The sequence below is a fragment of the Oxyura jamaicensis genome, chromosome 15, assembly GCF_011077185.1.
Source record: "Oxyura jamaicensis isolate SHBP4307 breed ruddy duck chromosome 15, BPBGC_Ojam_1.0, whole genome shotgun sequence".
NCBI lineage: Eukaryota > Metazoa > Chordata > Aves > Anseriformes > Anatidae > Oxyura > Oxyura jamaicensis.
Genome location: NC_048907.1, coordinates 5,501,177 through 5,523,489, shown reverse-complemented (window position 1 = coordinate 5,523,489; position 22,313 = coordinate 5,501,177). Strand labels below are relative to the sequence as shown.

General features: G+C 55.6%; 1 protein-coding gene across 3 annotated transcripts; it reads left to right on the top strand.

The window, feature by feature from the left end:
• Nucleotides 1-796: 796 nt before the first annotated feature.
• Nucleotides 797-21,398, top strand: EWSR1 (EWS RNA binding protein 1). Of its 3 annotated transcripts, none has more exons than XM_035340647.1 (17): nucleotides 797-900; nucleotides 2,735-2,771; nucleotides 3,007-3,058; nucleotides 5,096-5,219; nucleotides 10,523-10,709; nucleotides 11,962-12,129; nucleotides 12,896-13,110; nucleotides 13,347-13,527; nucleotides 16,346-16,380; nucleotides 16,907-16,939; nucleotides 17,802-17,920; nucleotides 18,551-18,680; nucleotides 19,092-19,214; nucleotides 19,299-19,476; nucleotides 19,827-19,924; nucleotides 20,562-20,829; nucleotides 21,006-21,398. In XM_035340647.1, the coding sequence occupies exons 1-17, from the start codon at nucleotides 888-890 to the stop codon at nucleotides 21,043-21,045; spliced, it is 2,001 nt and encodes a 666-aa protein (XP_035196538.1). In that variant the 5' UTR covers nucleotides 797-887; the 3' UTR covers nucleotides 21,046-21,398. The 3 variants fall into 3 exon arrangements, with proteins under 3 accessions (XP_035196538.1, XP_035196537.1, XP_035196539.1); XM_035340646.1 differs by having other exon boundaries at nucleotides 16,343-16,380; XM_035340648.1 differs by lacking the exons at nucleotides 16,907-16,939; nucleotides 17,802-17,920; nucleotides 18,551-18,680; ... (3 more) ...; nucleotides 20,562-20,829; nucleotides 21,006-21,398 and having other exon boundaries at nucleotides 15,110-16,687.
• Nucleotides 21,399-22,313: the final 915 nt, after the last annotated feature.

Sequence of the window (22,313 nt, the reverse complement as noted above, 5' to 3'; positions counted from 1 at the left end):
GGGGGGGGGGCTGGCACCCACGGCACGGGTGGGTGCTGTTGGCAGGGACACGCGTGGGTGGGTGGCGTGGTGGGGGGCTCACCCCCTGGGCAGTGGGTGGCACAGTGAGGGGGGGTGCCCAGGGGACCCCCCCCCCCCCCCGGGGGCCCCCACTCACACACCCACCCGTGGGACCCCCACCCATGGGACACCCACCCAGGGGACCCCCCACTCACCCGTGGGACCAACACTCCCCTGAGTGGGACCCCCACCCATCCACAGGACCCCCAGCCAGGAAACCCCCATCCATCCATGGGACCCCCACCCCCCCACCCAGGGTACCCCCCACCCACCCGTGGGACCCCCACCCAGGGGACCCCTACCCACCCGTGGGACCTCCACCCACGGCACCCCCACCCAGGGAACCCCCACCCGCCTGTGGGACCCCCACTCAGGGGACCCCCACCCACCTGCCATGGGACCTTCACCCACCCAGGGGACCCCCACCCACCCGTGGGACCCCCACCCAGGAGACCCTCACCTGCCTGTGGGACCCCCACCCAGGCGACCCCCACCCAGGCGACCCCCACTCACCCACCCAGGACACCCCTACCCACAACGGGCACCCCCCATGGGACCCCCCCTTGGTCCCCTCCCCCTTCCACATCACGTCACGCGTGACTCCCCCCACCCTCCGCGTGACGTCAGCGCCCCCCTCCTCCCCCCTCCCCTTGCTCCGCTCCCCGGAGCTCCCCGGGCCGTACCACCCCTCCCCCCCCCCCCCCCCTACCCCCCCCCCCCGTTCCCCGGCGCGGTTGGTACGTGCCGGCGGGCCGGGCCGCGCATGCGCAGCGCGGGGGCGGCGGCGGCGGCCGGACGTTGGGAGCGCGGAGGAGGAAGGCGACAAAATGGCGTCCACGGGTGAGCGCGGCCCGGCCGCGGCGGGCAGGGACGGGGCGGGCAGGGACCGGCCTGGAAGGGGCGGGAGGCCCCGGGGAGGGCTCCTCGGTGTCCTGGGAGAGGAGCCGGAGCCTGGCGAGCAGCGAAAATGGGGGGAAATGGAAGGGAAAAGCGCTGCCCCCGCGGGGAGAGCGGCCGCTGCTGGGAGCGGCTGCGGGGTGTCGGGGCCCGGGGGGGGGTCACCTCACGGCGTGTGAGGGGTGCTGGGGGGCAGAGGGTGGCTGGGGGCTGCTCCCGGCTGCGGGGCCGCGGGCTGGGGCTGCGAGGGGGTGGGCGAGGGCCCAGGGGTGGGCCTCAGGGCCCCGGGTGGCTGGGGAAGGGCCGGGCCCTGGGGTCTTTATAACACTACCCCTTTATAACGTTATCGCTTTATAACGTTCCCCGTTTTTAACGTGACCGCTTCATAATATGACCACGTTAGGGGTGCAGGAGCGGTGCCGAAGCGGTTTAACGCAGGGCAGCCCCGGGTGGTGGGTGCCCGGGCTCGGTGTGGCTGTGGTGTGTCCGGTAAGGGAAGGCAGGACTCGGGCCCGACGCCTTCCCTGCGTGTTCGTGCCCGTTTCTGCTCCCCGGTGCGAGGTCGGAAGCGATTTCCATCTGTCTGACATCCCTGCCCGTCGCGGCATCTCCTCCTGCATCACCCTGAGCTCTGCTGTCCGTGCAGGGAAGGGGGAGCCGCCCGCCCCGTGGCGTGTAGGGGTTGGGATTGCCCAGGGGCAGATCCGCGGCCCGCAGAGCTTCTGGTGGGTGCAGACAGCGCTTCCAAAACGATTCCTGGAGCCCCAGCACCTTGGTGGCTGAGGGCCTGTAGGAAGACTTAAGGCAAGTTCCGCACGTTCATAAAGCTCGCTTTTTTAATAGAGATCAGCTCACCCCAAGGTGCCATCGCAGCAGAAACACCAGAACCTTTCTCTGCAAGGGTCTGAGCAGAGCTCTGCTCGCGTTCAGTCTCTGGTTGTGGCTCAGTCAGGTGCCGCGGCCCAAGCAGCAAACGGGAGCAAACTCTGAGCCCGTTCCTGATCGCTGTCCTTGGGACCTTGCTGGAGAAGGGCTGTGGCTGGAAAGGTTCGGTCTAAGCCATGGGTTTGCTCTCCAGGCTTGGATGGGAACTGGAAACCCTGGGTGACTTGGAGGGAAAACGCGCATGTAGGAGCTGTAATCATTTCAAATACAGCCTTGTAATTGCCGTGTGGCTGCGTTTTCCAGCCAGCCAGGCCAGCACAGGTTTTTTCTGCTGGGGTTTTCGGGATTTCAGTTCTTTAAACCAGAGCGTTGGCACGGGCCGGGGATTTGGGGAAGGAATCGCTGCCAGCTGCCTGTTTCGAACCCTGATAGGGAAAAGTGTTAGAACTTTCCAGCGATTTGTTTGTGTCCTTGAAAGTTAAACAGAAAGCGGAGCGTTGTCATTCCTACGGACCCAGAGCTTGCAACCTGGCCCTTTGAAACCAGGGGTTTTGTAAGTGTCAGCCCCAGTGTTTCTTTTGTTCCTAAACAAAACACCCCGCTGCCAGTCCCCTTGGGTGTTAGCCAAGGTGGCAGTTAAATTAAAGTAGGGTCATTTGAGATCAAAGTTGTGGCTGCGAGCAGCAGGAGCCATAAAGGGAAGAGGGGTTTTGTTTCCTTTAAAAAGGCTGAGAAAGTGCCTTTACCTTCCTCTTTCAAAACTGGATTTCCAGGGGTTTATAGCGGTCCTCTGGAGTTGCAGGAGGAAATCCCAGCTGCTGCGTTCTTATGCTGTGAATTTTGTTACGCCTTTGCTAACCTTTTCTTTTTTCCCCCCCTTTTTCTCTTGCAGATTATAGTACCTATAGCCAAGCTGCAGCTCAGCAGGGGTAAGTCGCATCGTGCTCTTATCCCACCTTGCAAAGAGGTGTAACGTGTGCGCGGTGACTGCGGCGTAGCCTCAGCTCGGGTGTGTTTGCACATCCCAAGGCTTTCCCTTTTGCCTTGCCTTAGTGTTTCAGCAGGAGTGGCTTGGATGTGTAAAAGTCGTCTGGTGATGCATGCGTTGCGCGACTCGGGGCTACGGGGGGGCGCATTATAAATCTCTTCCAATTCCTTTTGCAGCTACAGCGCGTACGCACCTCAGCCGGCTCAAGGATACGCACAGACCACCCAGGTAACGCGCGGGGGGGTTGGAAGCAATCTCGTGCCTCCCAGTAAACCGCGCGGCGCTCGCCAGCCCCGAAAAGCAACGTCAAAATCTGTCGCTAGAAGTTGTCTTGTAGCTCCCCGCACAGCCTGCGCTGCTTGCTTCGAGTGAGAGCTTCAGCTTTCCCCTTCCTGGGCAGTAGCTGGTCTTGGGGGTCTCTTCCAACCCTAACGATTCTCTGGTTCTGTCTCCGAACCTGTCGCTGAGAGGACTGTAAGAGCCTGAATCCTGGTGTAGGTTTGACACCGACGTGTCAGTGGGTGTTCAGCGGTGTAGGAGAGAGAGACCAAAGAAAGAGGAGAGATGGGGGAAATTGGCGTTTGTGAGACGGCAGCAGCTGGAGAAATTAGGAGGAGGGGATGGATTTTTCATGGAGGTATTGTAGCTGAACCTATTAATGTTGTCAGTTGGCTAGACTGCAAACTGGTGGTGATCTTTAAGAGATGAATTAAGCGATGCCTTTTTAATCCTTAGAATCCAAGCTACTAAAACCACGGCTGCGTACACTCTACAAGTGTGTTTTCAGAGTAGTCTGGGTTAACTTTTCCCCAGTACCTCCAGAGTACTTCCTTTCTGAAAGGAACCCCCCCCACTCAAAAACACACGTCTATATTCTGGAGTCAAAACCAACCCCGTGCCGTGCTGCAGCGTTCCCGAGCGGCTTTAAACGCGTTAACGCCAGTGGTGGCAGCAGCTGGGCCGTGTTCCCGCTGCCCACGCCAGCCGGCTTGCAGCAGGCTGGTGCTGCAAAGCCTTCCTAAAAACCTTCGGTGCTGCCACACCTCTGCAAAAGCGTCGCCTTTAGAGGGAGAGCACGGGCGCACTGCTGGCGTTTGGGTGGGCCAGAGGGAAAATGACAGTACCTGGTGTGAATAAACACGTGGAGAGAGGGCGGCGCGAGAGCTGCTGCCAGAAGTATGGGTTACATGGAAGCCAGCAGGCTGGCACGTGTGAGAAGAGGCTTCAACGTCCTGCCTGTTGGTGGGGTGAGCTTCCACAGGTGCTGGAAAACTCAGGCTGGTCGGAGTTCTTTCTCTTTGCTGCGACCTGTCGCTTGGTTAGGGTCTGTGCTACTCGTGGGCCAGGGAGAGGGGCTGACAGGTAATGCAGTCTTAGGTTCCAAAAAGCATTTAATTGCCAAACTCCCCCAGAAACCAGCAAATACCTCTGAAAATCCAGACGTTAAGGCTTGTATTTGTGCTGCTGCTTGAGCTGTAACCACAGCTTCACCCAGAACGCAGCAGCTGACCACGCAGAGCTGTTAGAAGCTGCCCGAGGTCCGGGCCGGCTGGGCTGTGGCACAGCGCTGAGGGCTGCTGGCAAGACGGCAGCTCTGCGCTGAGCCACTCACCCCCACCAGGCTGCCACGGCTAAAGGGCTGCTTTGAGTGCTCCCCTCGGGACCGAGCAAGGCAGCAGCAGCCCTTTAGTCTGGGCTTGAGCCTGAACTTTGGGTAAAATGTGAGCTGAGAGCTGATTTCTGGCTGAGTGCGAGGGCGCTGGGGCAGGCGCGGCTGTAACCGCAGCAGCGGGGTGACCGCAAGCCCTCGGGTGCCCAATAAACCCCTCTTTTTAAAACTGTCTACTAGTGGGCATGAAGAATAATACTCAAAACAGCTTACTGAAAGCTTAAATAGGTTTCTTCTAGCGACTGCTGAAGGAGCTGACGTTGTTTTACTTCACACAGCTCTGTCCTCTGGGTGGCCCCGCTCCCAGCGTTGCAGGTTAGCCCTCGGGAGGTGCCTGTGAACGTTCCCGTGTGCCTGGGCGATCACAGGGAGCTGGGTGCTTTCCTGCTCTGCTTTACGTAGAGCAAAAGTGCGACGTGAATACACAAGAGGCTACCCCTCCCTCCGCTCCAAGCTGCCTTTGTAACAAACTCAGTAGGCCGGGTAACGCAGGTCCCCGGCTCTGTGTACGCCGCCGAAACTGCCCGTGTGCGTCCATGCGACGCGTGCGAGCCGCTTCTGTTCCCAAATGAAATTCGTTACTGTCTTTGGAGCAGACGTACGGGCAGCAGAGCTACGGAACGTACGGACAGCCCGCTGACGCCAGCTACACGCAGCCGCAGACGACCGCGACGTACGGGCAGACCGCGTACGCCACGTCCTACGGGCAGCCCCCCACCGGTAAGAGATGCTGCACCCAGGGGGGCTCGCTCGGGCTGGGGAAGGAGCTGGGCTCCAGTCCGTGCTGGGGAGCTCTGTCCCAAACCCCGCTGAATTACTGCGGGCAGCTGCGTCGCGGAAAGGACGTGCTTCCTGCAGAGCCTTCCTCGAGGGAAGAGCGGTTTAAAAGGTGTGGGTGGGCCGAGTGCCCCAAGTAATAAGCGTACCTGTTTAATTTTTCAGGGAACCTTTGGGGTGCTGGCTCGTGCCGTGGCTGCAGAGTGTGCTGTACTTAACAGGAGCACGGCAGACACGAGCTGCGCAGCAGCGCTCCTTGGGAGGGTGCTCTCTGGCTGCTCCTGAGCCCACGTGGGGGGTCGGTGTCCTGAGCGCTCCCTGAAAACCAAATCCTGAAAGTGCCGTGTGCCTGTTCTGATAGCGAGCCCTCTGCTGCTTGTCTTGTGCTTCCCACGGCGGAAGGGACCAGTCCAGGTTTGACTCCTGCTCGCTCTTGCACGCAGCATGCTGGCTCATCCCCTCTAAGCTTGCAGTGTTAACCCTCTAGGAGTCACTTCCAGCACCAAAACCGCCCAGCATCACAGCGCACACGAGGACAGGCAGGACTTGCTAGGATGCAGTGCTGTTGGCAATCTCCACGCCTCTGTAACGAGCAGCTCTGAAAGGTCCCAGTGGGGAACTTTGTCTGAAGTGTTTAGGAAGTTCTCTCCACAGCCGTGCCGAGGTGTTTCAGGAGAACACATCCCCGTTGCCTTACTGTTCCCTACAGGGTGAACAGCACGGTTAGACGTGTCCAGGTGTCCTGACCACCATCTCTGCACGTTCCGTGCTACGTCTTTGGGTTTCCAGCGCAGACTCCCCACGCTCACAAGTGCTCCGTACATGATTTCAACGTGTGCTCTTTGACCTGGAGCTCTGTACACGCGGGTGTCTTGATGTATGAAAGAAACTGTTGAGACCTCATTTAATTCTGGTGTATTTGGACTGAATACTCAGGAGACTTCGAAAAAGAAAAGAGTTTTTCCTCCGAGCAGTGCCTTGGGGACCCTTTCCTGCAGATTCATCTGCAGAGTGGGAGCTTCCTTGAGTATTTCCCCAAGCATGGGAATGCTGGAACAGGCAGGTGATGTTCCTGGGGGGCACCTGGCCACAGAAACCGCTGGGGAACCTGGCAAGGAGGAGGCAGAGACAAAATAGTATCCCTTGGAGTAGATGTTTGACATCTTCACGTGGATGAGGAAAATCTGCCTGGCACGTGGCCCGCAGGAGGGGAAGCAGTGCCCCCTAGCCAGTGTCACTGCTGGTTATTTGCAGGTTTTCTCCTTGCCTTTGACAGGCCGTGGATGTAAATGGGCAGCAAAACTGATTTGGGGACTTCTCAGGTTTTTCTTGGAAATGTTTGAGTCCCTTGGTCCTCACTGCCAGCCCCCTTCCTGCAAGGGTCACAGGAAGCTGAGCCGGTTGTGTTTGTGCTTGTTCCTCAAGAGCGTCTTTGCTGGAGTAATCACAACACCAGGCATCTTTTCTGCATGGCTTCTTGTGTAGGCAAAACGCTGCCTTTTTTTTTCCATCCAAAATAAGAGAAAGCTCAGGAAGTGGCCCAGCAAAAGGTTGTACCAGGACTTCAAGTGCGCTTTGCCTCAACCCGTGCAGCACGTCTGTGGCAGAGCTGGTGGCGTTACTCTCGAGGCAGAGTGCCAGGTTGTGTTTATTCTTCCTATACCTGCCTCTCCTTCAGGAGCCGGAGCTGGGCAAATGGTGCTCAAAGTCTGTCACTGCCTCTGCCGGAGTGCTCGTTCTGGCTTTTTGTCCCACACACAGCCGGCGGTGTTCCTGGGGCGTGTATCTTTGTGTCCTGAGAGACCTGCGAGTTTTGCAGTTGAATTCCAGTTTCTTTTTCCTTGGCATCACCTTTTTGTGGCAGACAAATTACCGCGATGCCGCGCCAACTTAAAAGCCAAGTGCCTTTTTTTTTTGTCTCGGTGTACTTTTTTTGTGAGATGCCGTTGCTGCCAGGGAAATCCAAAGGCCGTACAGATGTGCCCTCTAGGGACTGTGCCTCAGGCTGGGGCTGTTCTAAGGTGCCTGAGGACATCTCGGTTGGAGCAGCCTGCCTCCAGCCTCCTCGCCTGCCTCCTTGCTCCTGTGGCTAGAGGAGAAGGTGACTTGGTGGCCTCTGGTCCAGCCCCCCGGGGTTGGGAGCCCACGGGCTCCTCTGCAGAGCTGCAGGGGCTCCTCTGCAGCTCTGCCGGCAGCAAGTGGATTGGGGGATTAATCAGCACCATCGTGCCTGTGGTCATGGTTTGCTCTTTAATCACTGCAGGATATAAGCCTGAATTACAAGAGTAAATAAACAGCTGCAGCTGGGATGGTTATTGGCTTTCTAACAACGTCGTTTGGGGCCAAATGCATCATTTCAAATCTCTAAGCCTGAATCTGCTCCAAGTAGTTAAGCGGGAACTACTCGCTAAAGATAACCAGCTCCCACTTCTCTTCCTACCTGTGAGAGTTAAGGCTGGATGTATGAGGAGTTCCTCGTGTATTCGGAACTGGGAAACAGGCACACCCTTAGCTGTGCTGGCTGCCCCAGTACCCTGTGATTACCTACCAAAATAAAGCAGGGAGAGGGCAGCTCCTGCTTCTTCTCCGGAGCCTTGCTGGGAGGAGCGTGCGCCCAGCAGGAGGCGGCTTGCTTTGGACTCGTGGACCTGTGGGGAGCTTCTGATGCTGCTCAAAGCAGGGAGAAGCCTCTGAAAATGCTGCTGGCTGACACGAAGGCTGCTTGTTTCAGAATAAACTTCTTTGACCACAGTTCTTAGCTGACGCTCTCGGAGGACCAAATCCTGCGAGCTTCCCCTCTGGGTGAAGATTTCCTAGACTTGAATGAGGGTTTTGCTTGGAGAGGGAACTGAGGCACGTAACTGGACTTCTTAAAGCAGGTTGTCAGAGTTCTTCTGTCCCCCTTTCCTTGCAGTATTTGTTCTGCAGATTCGCCACTTGTCTCGTTAACTGGCGAGGGGAGGAGGGAGAAGCGACGCTGTGTAAACGGCCCCCTCAAAAACACAGCTCTTGAGGGTTTTCTGAGTCTTTAAACTGAAGCTGCTGAAACGAAAACATGGACCGGCGGGATGTCAAATCACTGCTTGTTCTTTTTTTGGTGCAGACGCTTCCCGCTGAGCGCACTCGCTCAAGCAAAATGCTCTGTCTCGAGCCGAAGCAGGAAAGCTCGGGATGATTTTCCCCCCATTCAGTCCAAGGACCGTGCAGAGCCAGGTACCAGCAAGCCCACTCAAAGCTGGAGGCCAGTGCTGCCCGACCCACGAGGGTCCCAGGTTGGGAAGAAGACGGCTGTGGCCCTGGGACCGCTGCTCCCCAGGGCAGGGCTGGGCCCAGGGGCTGCGGTTTCAGCGGCACGCACGTCACGCTGCACTTACGCAAGCAGCAGGTTTTTTTAATAAGCGCTTAGGCTTCAGCCAGTTAAAGTCAGAATTCCTTCAGCTTCTGGTGTTGGCGCTCTGTGGAAACGCTGTGGGGGCTCACGCTGAAGTGTTTGGGCTGTTTAAATTCTTGTGAGGCACCAAAACCCGTTCAGCATCGTTTCGCTCACCCTTCTCCGTAACGCTTGGAACAGGACTTGACTTTTCAGTGAACCTCTCGGCACCGAGGAGCAGCTGAATGACCAGGAAAAGCGATGTGCTGGTGGTTCCTGCCACTACCTCCTGGTGGGAGGGGAGCCTGCTCCCCTGCCTTAGTGTTTCCAGCCAACTTCAGCGTTTCCAGTTTGGCAGGAGCGTGCGGTGGAAGGCAGCCCGTGGCGTTCAGGAGGGCAGCAGCACGATAAGCCTGCGAGCGCAGGAGGCACCGGGCTTGTGGGAGCAGCCAAGGGCTTTGGGGCCGGCTGGTGCAGGTGGAAAAAGGGGAAAGGCTCCTGCCTGCTTGGAGCCCCTTCGTCAGCATCCCGGGACTAACTGGAGAGCCCGAGAGTAACGGGCAGGATGGGAAGCTGCAGCTTGTTTTTCAGGTCTGCTTGCAGACTTCTCACTTCTCCTTTTGCTTCTCTTGCTCTGTGCTTGCTGGCTCGAGAGGCCTGGTTTTGCAGCAAAGCACGGTGAGGTTGGAAGTACCGCTGTGCTTCGGGAGGGTGCGCTGGACGGGGGGAAGGAGCTGCAGCCACATGCTGAGTTCTGCTGGAAGTGCTTCCATCTGGGAAACGAGGGAGTCGCAATAAAGAGCTGGGCGCAATTTGCCTGAAATGCTTTGTAATTAGAAGAGTATGTCACACGTGTCCCCCGTTTAATCAAAATATTAACTGATGGAGAAGCTGTTACCTTAATTGATGCAATTAAGATCACCTCGGTAAGGCTGAGGCCAGTTGGCTGCTTTCTGGCAATCATTTTGTATTTTTAGTATGTGAGCTTTTGCTAACAGAATCTGTAATTGATGGTTTTCTGGGTAAATCTATTTTTCATAATTGGAAAACGTGCTTGCGAGGTTCTTAATGATAAAAAAGCCACCGTGGCAGTACCTGCTTTATGCTTCTTTGCTGAGAAGCCGAAGGGTCAGCTGCATTACCCTGCGACAGCTGCTGGTAAGGGTAATCCAAACGGAGCTGCTTTGGGGTCTTGGATATTCTTGTAAAATTGTTCAGAAATAAATTTGTGTGAGCCCTGAGCTTTTTATCTGAAGCAAGCTGAACTTCTAAGAGAAGCAAAAGTACATCAAACCCCAGACACGTAGGGCAGCTTCTGACCTTTCTCTTAAGGGAAATGTAACGTGCTCTCCTTTAGTTTCTAGGATTGCTGATTTAATGTAATACTGCCTAAATAAATGGCTCAGAAAGACTTCTCGTGTCGGCCTTGTGCCACTTGGTGCTTCTGTTTCTCCAAAAAACTGCCAGGACGGGCCCGCACTTCTCCAATCAATCGGCTTTCTTTCACTCAAGCTGAGAGGAGCTTTGTCTGCCCTCTCGTGCTGAGAAGCCGCTGCGTGCCTCGGCTTGTCCTGCCCAGGTTTTGTTTTGTTAGGTTAGCTGCAAGCAAACGGTCCTTGGATGCTGATCGAGGGGCGGCTTCCAGAAAGCTCCCCAGGATGCGCTTTGGGGCTGGAGGGGGCAGAACCGGGGGAGGCCGGGGTTTCCCGGGACAGGGCTGTCTCGGGGGGAGGCGAAGGGGTGCTGTGGGTCGGTCCGTGGCGCTCCCGTGGTGCTGTTCCCGAGGTCTGGCACGCCTCAAGCAGGAGCGAAGTAGTCAGAACGGTCCCTAAGCGAGGTCTCCGCGCTGATCTGACCAGGCTGTCCTCTGTTGTAGGTTACACGACCCCGACCGCCCCCCCGGCCTATAGCCAGCCCGTCCAGGGGTACGGCACAGCCGCCTACGATACCAGCACCGCTACGGTTACCACCACCCAGGCTTCCTACGCAGCTCCGTCCGCTTACGGCACCCAGCCTGCCTACCCTGCCTACGGGCAGCAGCCAGCAGCGTCCGCTCCCGCAAGGTAACGGGGATTTCTGTCGTCCTCCTCTGCTCTGCTGGTGGGGAGAGCCCCCCGGGACGCTGCCGGCTGAGCTGGGGCCCGCTGGTTTTGAGTCCACCCTTTCTCTGCCTGTTGCGCTCAAGCTTTGGGTTTGCTGCAGCTGATCCCACCGCCTTTTCAGAGCCGGGGGAAGCGGTGTAGGTAGCTTCTGCTCTGGCACAGTGAGTCAGCGCCGTTACTGGGAGATGTGGAGAGCAACCAGGCAGCAAAAATGGGCTCTTGACTCATGATCTAGCCCAGAAAATGGATGAGTCTGATGCGATCTTGAGTCACAGGGTTGCTAGGATGATGTTATGCCCTCTCATTTCTTGAGTGGGCGCACATGCTGAAGACAATTTCCTTTTTAAATCTCTTGTGTCTGGACACTGGCGATAGCATGTTCAGCCTAATTGTTCGCTCAGGATACGAAAGGTTTAGAATACGGAATGGAAACTTACTTGGTAATGAGCAAAAACAGTTTTATGCGTCTGCCTGATGTTTGCTGTAACTGTTCCTGTAAGGAAAGGCAGAGCTTGACAGCCCTGTCTGTATCTATCAGGTTACATTTCAGGATGAATCCTGATGCCATTTAAGTAATTTTACCCAGCTTGTAGTTCAACTCTTTTTAGCTCTGATAAACGCTTTGAAATTCTGAGCAGCGTGGGACAATTGTAAAGGAAGGGGACATGCAAATTGCATGCAAAGAGCTATCTTTATTTTCAGGCCTTGAGAGTTAATAATAAACATCCTTTCCCTTTCATCAGATAACGTACACGGGGCAGTATCTGCCTGCAGTGGATTCTCCAAACAATAGTGCCTTTATTGGCAGCATTTCTGTCTCCTTTTGAGCTGATCGTTCACGAGCGTTGTGCAGCAATGGCTGGAGCAGAGGGGTGATGCTGCTGGCCGGCTTTCCTGGCCAGTTCACATCCTCCACTCCTCCCAGAGCCAAAGCCTAAGCCCCTTGCTGTAGGTTTCATGATGCAGCTGGTAAACAGATGCTGTAGTACTCTTTTATGCTCTCAGCTCAGGATGTTGCCTGGGCCTTTCCTGGTGGCAGGGGAGCATGCAAATATCCAGTCGGCAGCTGGTAAAACATTCAGGGCTCGATGCGCTTCTACTAGCCAGCACGGATGTGGTGCCAGCTTGTAACTCCTGAAGAAAGCGTGCTGTGGTGGGATCCGAGGTGGGGGTTTGTACCAGGCTCCCCTTATTGTTCACTGTTGCTTTTCAGACCCCAGGATGGCAGCAAACCAGCAGAGACAAGCCAGCCGCAGTCAAGTACGACAGGCTACAGCCAGCCCAGCCTAGGCTATGGACAGAGCAACTACAGCTACCCTCAGGTGCCTGCCAGCTACCCGATGCAGCCGGTCACTGCTCCTCCCTCCTATCCTCCTACCAGGTAATTCTTTCAGAAACTGAAGCCTTGTGTGGCTAGCCTGGGAACTTTGGGGTTAACTTGGGCAAAAGGATTTTTTTTTTTTATCCTCAAGGGATTTCAAACAAACAAGCGTAGAAAGAGGTTTGGTGTCCTGGAAGGAGGGAGGTGTGTTTCTGGTTGGGTGGTACTTGTCCTAGGAAAGATGAGGCTAGGATTGAGTACATAAACATCTATGCCTGCACACCTGAAGTGGCAAGCCAAAGCAGTGAAAAATGTGTTTTAAGAAATTCCCGAGCTGTAGGCTATGAAAGTGACCTTTTGCTGCCTCCTTACACATGATTTTGAGAAGGAGCTCACCTCTTTCCCTCGGCTGTCTTTGATGTTTTGATGCTGACTGCTAGAGCGTATGTTTTGAAGTGTTCAAAGCCTGAAGTGTGCGAGGGGAAAAGTTTTACTATCCATCATCTGAAAGTATTTCAGTACTGAAGCAGAAGGGGAGGCTGTTAGCTGTCGTGCCGCTGACTTCTACCCTTGCACTGCAGCCTCTTTCTAGAGGTAAACTGTGAACGGTCACGTTGGTTTTGTTTGTAGCAGTCTACCAGGTTTATTTTTCTTCCTGCCATCAGACCGGACTCCATAGGATGACTTCACCTTTTTAAGTGGTTTGCGATGGCACATACGGCTTATAATTGCCTTACTGCCCAGCGTGAGCCAATTCTGCGGCCTAATGCACGCGTGTCAGTGAATTGGCTTATCTTCCCGTCTTCTTAATGCCTTTGTCTTCCAGCTACTCCTCTACGCAGCCAAGCAGTTACGATCAGAGCACTTACTCCCAGCAGAGCACCTACGGGCAGCAGAGCACCTACGGGCAGCAGACTAGCTATGGCCAGCAGAGCAGCTACGGGCAGCAGCCGCCCCCAACGAGTTACCCGCCCCAGACTGGATCCTACAGCCAGGCCCCAAGCCAGTACAGCCAGCAGAGCAGCAGTTACGGCCAGCAGAGTGAGTGTGCTCAGCAGAGCTGCGGGGTTGTTGAGGAAAGGGTCGGTCTCCATCGCCCTTGCAGGGTGAGCTGTCTCTGAGGGAGGCTTTGTGTAGCTTGATTTGGGTCTGAAGGATCACGGCTTTTACGTGATACTGTCTGTTCTGGTGCTGAAGGTAGGGAGAAAGGCTTTAAAAGGGGACAGGACCCACTCATGTCTGCAGCTCTCTGACGTGTTTGTTACAAACTTCCTCAGGCTCGTTCCGTCAGGACCATCCTAGCAGCATGAACGTATACGGACAGGAATCCGGAGGCTTTTCAGGCCCAGGAGAGAACCGGAATATGAGCGGCCCTGATAACCGGGGCAGGGGAAGAGGGGGATATGATCGTGGAGGCATGAGCAGAGGTGGGCGGGGAGGAGGACGCGGTGGAATGGGGTAAGAGCAAATCTTTTCTCCTTTTATCTAATTCTGTTTCACCCATAGGATTTGAAATGGAAAGAAGGGACTGAAAGGTTGACATTCCCAGCTGTACTTCCATGGAGAGCATCTCTGTAGCAGCATTGCTTTATTCCATGGAAATATTATCTGAGGGGAAATAGGAGCAGGATGTATGTTTATTTTCTGTCCTGCAGCTGGTTGGGCTCGGGGGAACTAGGGGTATTGCTAAACCTGGAACTTTCAGCTCCCTTCATGGTCATGCAGAGGTGAAATCCTCTGTGGGGTTTAACAGTAACTTTGGGTTGAACACACACAAACCTCCCGCCAGGTCCAGGAGTCAATTCCTGTGCCTCACTCACTAGTGGGGGATCTTGAGAGTTCAGGTATGTACAGGGCAGAAGCCTCGTGTCAGCCTCTTCGCCTTAGCGGTAGCATGCCGAGCTACGTCTGTAAGTGTATGTGTGGGGCTGGTTGCTGCTGTCGGAGCCGTGACTCCGAGTGGCCAGAACGCTTGGAGCTTGGCTGGAGCGTGAAGAAAGACCCCGAGACCGTATAAAGCTCTGGCTTGACTTCCAGGTTGCTCCCCGTTGGAGCTTTCAGGTGGTCTAAATCAGTTTGGCCATTTTAACTGATGGCAAAACCTGGTTTGGTAAACCTGTGTCTGCCGGTCAGCAGTTCGTCTCCCTGTCTGTGCTGTTTGTTTGGATAAAGGCGAGGAAGGAGGACTGGTCCCAAAGGCGGGGAAGAGAAGGAAGACGTAGCTTTGTGTGTGTTCCATCCCTTCGCACCGTAGTTCAGAGCTATGCAGAGTGTCCGTAGATGCTCACTGGAAACGTGGCACGGGATGCAAAGCGCTGGCCCTCGTATTTGGCAGGGCAGGTGGAACCGCGGCTCCTCGCTGGTAGGCAACCTCTTGAGCTGTTTGAGTGCCTGGTGGCAACCAGAGCTCGGCAAGCTACAGTCCCACTCTGCATAGCTCTGTGGAAATGAATTGAAGTGGCATGAAATCTTTATCGGAGAAATGCAACCACCAACGCGTGGAAACAGAAGAAAAAGCCTTGCTGGTGTTGGGACGCATCTGGCTTGAATTGGCTCGAGTGGAATAGAGTTCCACGGTTCTGCATAAAGATTTCACCCATGATGTATTTATTTCTCTAATGGTTTGAAGTAGATGTAGACACTTGAAATGTCTGTCATCACATCTTAAAATTTCTAGCCCCTCTGGAGTTTCTCCTGCCAAAGATGTATCATTTATCTCTAATCTCACGCCGTAATCCCAGCATAAATTACGTATTTAGCGATTTCCACCTGACTAGACCATAAAAGAGGGCCCCCTGCTCTATGGACGTAGACTTTCTGCTGTCCATGGAAAAGGTGGCCTTCCTATGAGCACCAAGGGGCAGGTAGGGGAACTCGGCCCTTCTTATTATGCTGTGGTGATGGATTTCAGTGTCTCCAGCAGGTAAGGAGCTCGATGTTATTAACGTGCCCTTTTTCATTGACTCGGTTATTTTATATTTTCATTGGCTGTTAAACATGGAAACTTTTTAACATGCTTTGTCGCATTTATATGCTACAGGTTACAAAGTGAGAGCCTTGTATACACTTCAATACTTAAAAAGTACCCGTACTCAGTACTCAGCCGGCAGCATAATGAAAAGTGGGACTAGACACGGTGTCCATATGGAGAGGAAAAATATACATAGAATATTTTTAACCAAATGTATTCATTGTATAAATGGAATCCTTCTGTAACTTTGGTAACTGAATACTTGTTGTTTGGTAATAAAACCAGAGGAGGTATACTACTTAAGAATTGTGTAACGTTAAAAAAAAAAGTGTAAACGTATATGTTTAAAAAGAGAGACATTACGTAAATGGTGTGTACTTTAACAAAAGGAGGCAAAGCTGCATGCAACAGCTTGAAACTGTGTATTGACAACTTTTTTTTTCCAGTATTAGAGGTGCAATACTTGCTAGAAAATAGTGGTGCTCTCCCTCCTCTGCTCGTCTCCTTCAAAACAGCTTTTGTCTTTCCAAAAAGAGAAAGAAATGACAAAATCCTTTTCAGGTGGCATTTTCCTAATTAACCAGCACTTGAAAGCAGTCCTCAAGCGAAAGCTTCAGCCAAAGCTTTCGATGAAAGCTGCGGCCGTGAGTTTGCATTGGCGCGTGCCAAAAATCTTCGGTCCCGGTCTGTGTCCACAAAGCTGCACCCCAGGCCTTCGAGCCCTCGCTGTATTCTGTAAGCTCTCCTTCCACAGAGACTTGTTAAATTCAGTAGCGACCTGAATGTATGCCTTTATACCGAGGTTTTAGCGGAAATGTCATCTGAACTGTGTTGTAGGCATCGCGTATGGTTGTCTCCTACCTTTTAACTGTTAATGTCAGGGACCTGCGGGCTCGTTTCGCGCTCGTGCTGCGAGAGGCTGAGGGTGCACCTTTATGTACACACAGAGGGGAGGGAGTTGACCAGTGAACGCCCCGGTGATTTCTTTGGAATAAAAGCACAATTCGTCACGCCCGAAAACATTTTTTGCCAAGTATTGCACTGATAATACCGCTACAAGTAAATGGAAGGGTACCGACAGCAAAGTGGTGTCTAAAACCAGACAAGCGAGGTTGTGTATGTAAAGGAAATTTGAGCAAGCTGCCCTGAAGAAAGGCATAGTGACAAGATGAGAGAGAGAGAGACAGATGCATTGTTTGGAGATGTTTAGCCAGTGCCCTTCTTCCCAGTGAGCCGCAGAGGCTCAGAGCGGTACTGGCTTTGTAAAGGGAAAGGCCTTCATTTCTTCGTTTATCCCCCCAGCAGCGCTGGAGAGCGAGGTGGCTTCAATAAGCCTGGTGGTAAGTTTTTGAGCATTACAATGGATAGTGTTAAAAAAAAAAAAAAAAATTGCAGTCAGTTTTTAGAAAAAGTGTAATTTTTATTAGTTTAAGTGGTTAAAATGACGTATGCAACAAGACTTGTAATGGGTACTGCCGGCAATGCCTAGGGGTATGCGGTTACAGGACACAGGGTAACTTGGAAGAATTGAGAAACCACTTCTGTAATTTGGGGAAAATAAATGGTTTGGATTTGATAATTTTTTTTTAAAAAAAGTAACTTTTTATTAATGGACTTAAAACCGATTGGCCTGGTAAAGCATTTAAAGAAAGCGTAATAGTGGTTAATGGTTTGAAAGGCTGCTAAAACTAGCGATCCGATCACCAAGTAAAGGTGCATTGCTGACGTTTTTGCAATGCAGGTCAATTTGAGTTTAACCAACGCCATCGAATGGTGGTTATAAGTAGATAGTATTGTGTGTGTCGGTCCTTCAGCCTGCAAGGCGTGCACTAACACAGCTTCTTATGATTCTCTCCCGACTGGCAGGACACATGGAAGAAGGACCGGACCTTGACTTAGGTAATTGCAATAACTGCTCACAATCCCTCCCAGGCTCGTGAAATTGCGATTCCTGTGCTCGTCCTCTGCTCGGGACGAGGGCTGTAGCCGTGGAAGACGTTACCCCGTGTCTCGCCCTTCTGTAGAAGGAGTACGAGGATGCTCTGCACTTGCAGCCCCTTTGTGGCCGGTTCATTCATTCCTTTATTCCTGACTCATCAGAATGTGGACTGGTGGAAAACCACAGGTGTTGGTGAGAGGCTTACGCTTCTCCGTGGGAACCAGGGGCTCTTCGAGGAGCTGCTCTGGAGCTGTGCTGTGCAGCAGAAAGCACGATTCAGGCTGTGGCAGCCTGGGGCTTGTAGGCACTTGTCCCCTTCCTCCCTGTGCCACGCTGGCCTGCAGCCCTGCAGCTCTTTGCTTCCTCCGGCACAGGCGTGTGGCAGTTCGGTGTCAGCCTGCCAGGACCAGCGCCTTGCTCTGACCGCTGAGAAAAGCGGGGATTAGCGCAGCAAGGGGGGGGGCGAGCATCCCTGTGCAGGAGCCCGAAGGATGCAAAGGCGTGTTGTGCCTTTGGGTCTTCCTCGTGTCTCGTCTCAGAGGTCTCCTGTTACACCCAAGTGGCCTCTCCGTTGCTCTGGGAGGGTCTGGGTGTCTGCAGGGAGCAGAGGAGGCAGCCGGTGCCTTCAGAGCAGAGCTGCCTCCGTGCCCTTAGCAGCTGGTGTGGGGTCAGTGCTCTCAGTGCCTGCGTTCCCACGTCTTTGGTAAATGCACCCATTGAAAGAGGAGCCGCAGCTGGCCGAGGGGCTGACGTGACACGAGGGCTCCGTGCCGCCGAACCGCTGCCTCTCCTCGCCCAGTGACGCTGTGAATTGTCTCCTAGGCCCACCTCTGGACCCAGACGAGGACTCAGACAACAGCTCGGTGTATGTGCAGGGACTCAATGATAATGTGACCCTGGAGGATCTGGCAGACTTCTTCAAACAGTGCGGGGTTGTCAAGGTGAGAGGAACCCGTGTGCATGGGTCAGCACCCGCCTGCCTCCAGCGGGCAGAGCGTGGGGAAAGGGACTGGGCTTGCCCACCTCCTCCCTGCCCAGCGTGTCACTTGTCCCCACCGGCCCTTTCCCAGCAGCTGGGCAGGTCTGCTTGGGCAATAAGCTCACCACAGCCTGGGGCTGCCTTGTAGCTCCAGCTTTCCCAAAGAACCTCTGCAGGATTTGTCCCTCAGCATCGCCGTTAGATGCGTGGAAGCAGCAGTGCTTACAGTCCTGGAGGAAGGAAGCGTGTCTGTGGATCTGCTGGTGGGATGTGTGACAGCTTGAGGGATCGGGGCGGGGGAGAGAGCGGGGGAGGATGTGGAGAGGCTGCAGCTCAGTTCTTGCACCTGCAGGTGCTTGCAGGAGAGGCTGTTGGGCCAGGCAGTGCTGTTTGGGGCCAGTTCCTCATTTGATTGCTTATCTGGGGAGTAGCTGTCACACATAGAAAGCCAGAGGGCCCTTTCTTCTGCCGTGGAGTTGCCAAAGTGAGGCTCACCTAGGAAGCCTGTTGTCTCAAATGGAAGCGGAACAGAGAGGAGAATCCCCGCTGAGCGTACTGTGTGACTTGCGATGACGTTTTGGTGTCCTGCTAGATGAACAAGAGGACCGGGCAGCCTATGATACACCTCTACATTGACAAAGAGACCGGCAAGCCAAAAGGAGATGCCACGGTATCTTATGATGACCCATCTACTGCCAAAACAGCTGTCGAATGGTTTGATGGTGAGTATGTGGGCTGTGTTTTGTGATGGGTTTGCTTCCTGACTGAATCTGCGTCGGACAGAAGTCAGCAGTTCTGTCCTCTGCGTGGAGGCCAATAGCGATTAAAGGCTAGGTCCAGGCAGTCAGGCTCTTGCCCCAAAAGTTCCTAGTTTTAACTGGAACGGGCAAGCTTGGTGCTTGGGTTGTGCTTGGCCCCAGTCACTGAGGCTTCTTCCACCTGTTGTGTTCTGCACGGAGTTTATCTTAGCCCCATGGGTGGAGTTCTGCCCTCCTGCTGTCTTTGGTGGGCGATGTTTTCCATGTGGTCGGGGACTCCGTGCGCCGTAGAAAGATGCGTGTGATACCAGGGTCTGGCCAACAGCGCAACCCCCCCGGCTCGCAGTGAGGCTCTTGCCCTTGTGTTCCTCCTAGGGAAGGATTTCCAGGGCAGCAAGCTGAAGGTTACCCTCACGCGGAAGAAGGGCCCGATGAACAGCATGAGGGGCGGGATGCCGCCACGTGAGCAGCGGGGAATGCCTCCCCCTCTCCGCGGAGGTAACATACAGCTCCCCCGGGCCCCAGAGGAGCCGCGTCCTCCGGCCGTGGCTCGTTCCTGGCCCAACACAACCTTCCTTGCAGGTCCGGGGGGGCCTGGGGGCCCGGGGGGGCCCAGCGGCCCGAGCGGCCCCATGGGTCGGATGGGAGGCAGAGGTGGAGACAGGGGCGGCTTCTCCTCCCGAGGACCGCGGGGATCCAGGGGAAACACCTCCGGTGGGAGCGTCCAGCACCGCGCCGGCGACTGGCAGTGCCCCAACCCGTGAGTACCCCGCTGCAACCCCGCGTGAGACCCCTCCTCGGGCAGGTACCCGCACCGTGCCGCGTGTCACCGCAGGCACACGAGGACCTGGCACCTACGTAAGAGACAGCCTCAGTCTGTTAACGCAGAGCACCGCAGGGGACCTTTAGTTTGAGGTGCTGGCCAAGACAAATAGGTCCTCCTCAAAATAACTTGCGGGGCCTTGGAGGAAGTTCCTGCCACCATGCTGTGGGCTTGCTCCGGGACATGCTCCAGGTCCCGCTGACCAGCTTTTGTGTTTCCTGCTTCTGAGCGTTACCTACCCAGGAATGTGTTCCTGGTCTTTGCTGACTGTTTGTTTTTTAACCTAGGGGATGTGGAAACCAGAACTTTGCCTGGAGAACAGAGTGCAATCAGTGCAAGGCTCCTAAACCAGAAGGGTTTCTGCCACCCCCGTTTCCCCCTCCAGGTACGTGTGTGATAGAGTTCACGGCTGGGCTGGGCTGGGCTGGTGGCACTGAGGCTTCCAGGACTGCCACGAGGGCAGCAAGCTGCCCCAGGCACAGTTCTGGGGATGTTTAGGGAGTGGCCGCTCCCTGCCCCGAGAGCTGCTGGGGAATCATCCCTCTTCTGAGCTGTGAGGCAGAGGCTGGGACTGCTCTGACCTCAGCCTTTCCCACGCCTTCCTGAGCTGCCAAGTCCCTTCCTTGGGGCTGTCGCTGGCACTTCAGTTCCCCGCAGCACCGCTTTGACCTCATTACTCCCAGGCAGAGCCCTCTTAACGAGCCTCCCATCTCTCCTGGCTCTGAAGGAGACTTCCTTGCCACGATCCATCAGCCGCTTGGGTCCCCCTCCAGCCCAGCCTTGCTCTGTTTGGATCTGCGGCCCCAGGTGTAACAAGGGCTGTGTGCGGGCAGCGTCTCCTCTCCGCAGCCTCGTTTGCCCTCGGGCCCCACCAGCTCCTGCTCCTCACCCGTGTCAGTGGGATGAGGAGCCCTGGGACATCCCTCGCTGGGTGGGGAGGGGACGGGTTGGAAAGGCTGGAGCCGTGTGTGGCCTCGGCAGGCTCTGGCTCTGGTTGCTCTGAGCTTTTTCCTTTCCTCCAGGAGGAGACCGCGGCAGAGGCGGCCCCGGCGGGATGCGAGGTGGAAGAGGAGGGGGCCTCATGGACCGCGGGGGACCCGGTGGCATGTTCAGAGGGGGCCGCGGCGGAGACAGAGGTGGATTCAGAGGAGGCCGGGGGATGGATCGAGGTGGTTACGGAGGAGGGGGACGGCGAGGAGGAGGACCTGGAGGCCCGCCTGGACCGCTTATGGACCAGATGGGAGGCGGAGGCAGAGGCGGGAGGCGTGGAGGACCAGGAAAGATGGACAAGTACGTAGGGGAGCAGGCTGGGGGCCGTGAGGGCTCTGCTCTGCGAAGCTGGGTCATGGGGGACGCCACGGGGAGACCCCAAACTGGGGGAGTCAACGTGGGGTGGCAGCTGGGGTGGATCTGGAGCTGGGAGGGACGCCCCGCTGTCGCAACTGACCCAGGCTCTTTGCTTGCAGGGGTGAGCACCGCCAGGAGCGCAGAGACCGGCCCTACTAGAGGCAGACCCCGCAGAGCTGCATTTACTACCAGATTTATTTTTTAAACCAGAAAATGTTTTAAATTTATAATTCCATATTTATAATGTTGGCCACAACATTATGATTATTCCTTGTCTGTACTTTAGTATTTTTCACCGTTTGTGGAGAAACATTAAAACCAAGTTCAACGGTAGCGTGCCGAGTTATTTTTCCCCCCCCACCACCACCCCTTTTAAAAAATGGTTGTTTAACTCAGACTAAACCGCTGCGAACCCCTTGTTGTGAGCATGCTCGTATCACCGTGTGCCACCCCCGGAGGTGGCGACTAACTGTAACGATGTTAATGGTTGTGATGTTTTTTTAAAATAAAATTCCCGATGTTTATAAACGTACCACTTCTGGCCTCTCTTGAGAGCGTCCCCCTGGAGCACCGGCCCTGCCAGGGAGCTGGGACCGGCGGCGGCGTCCCTCCTCCTGGGCTTTCCCTCGGGCCTGCAGGTGAGGAGCACGCTGAGGGAGCTGCAGCCCGTGGCCTCCCTCCTGTGCCTCGGGGGGGCGGTGGGTCTGTGTCCCCCTTGATCAAGGACCCCGACACCCAGCAGAGCTTTCTCCTGGGTCTGCGGGGCACCTGTGGGGTCCAGCAGGTGCTGAGCGTCCTCGTGAAGGGGATGCGGGAGCTGCTCCCCCTGCTCTGCCCTCCTTGGGGCCCTGTCCTGTTGCTGCAGTGGTGGCAACCAGGGCTCCGTCCTAGGTGGCCACAAGCTGGTGGCAGCGTCCAGGCGGGCGTGGGGCTGGCACCAGGTGGCAGAGCCCCAGGGCACCACGGGTCCCTTCGGGGCTGGGGGCGATGGGCCTGCAGCAGCACGGGGTGGGGGGTGAGCTGTGGGTCTGACCCTGGTACCCCAGGGACCTCCCTTTGCTTTCGTCCTGCTGGGGGCGCCGATGGTTTGGGTGACACCAGGAACCAGCGGCCTGGGGGTCCCAGAGCAGCTCTGCCCCTGCCTCAGTTTCCCCCTCTCGGTGGGGCTGGGGCCAAATCCTGTTCCTGCACTGAGCCCCCCCAGTGTCTCTCCCCCAGGGCCACCACGAGCTGTTCCTGCCTCCCCACGGCCACGTCCCCTTCATGTCCCCATGGCTGCGTCCCCCCATGTTCGCATCCCTCTGTGGCCGTACCCCTGTCCCCCCACCCCCTGTATCCCTGTGGATCTCCCCCCGTGGCGGGATGCCCCTGTGGCCAACCCCCCGCCGTGTTCATGTCCCCCTGTGGCCACATCCCCATCATCCCAT

What these genes read in the sequence shown, in the direction of transcription:
- EWSR1 (XM_035340646.1), top strand. An exon ending in TGGCTTCAATAAGCCTGGTG is followed by an intron (nt 16,381 to 16,906) that starts GTAAGTTTTTGA and finishes CCCGACTGGCAG; the next exon opens with GACACATGGAAGAAGGACCG. An exon ending in AGCTGTCGAATGGTTTGATG is followed by an intron (nt 18,681 to 19,091) that starts GTGAGTATGTGG and finishes TGTTCCTCCTAG; the next exon opens with GGAAGGATTTCCAGGGCAGC.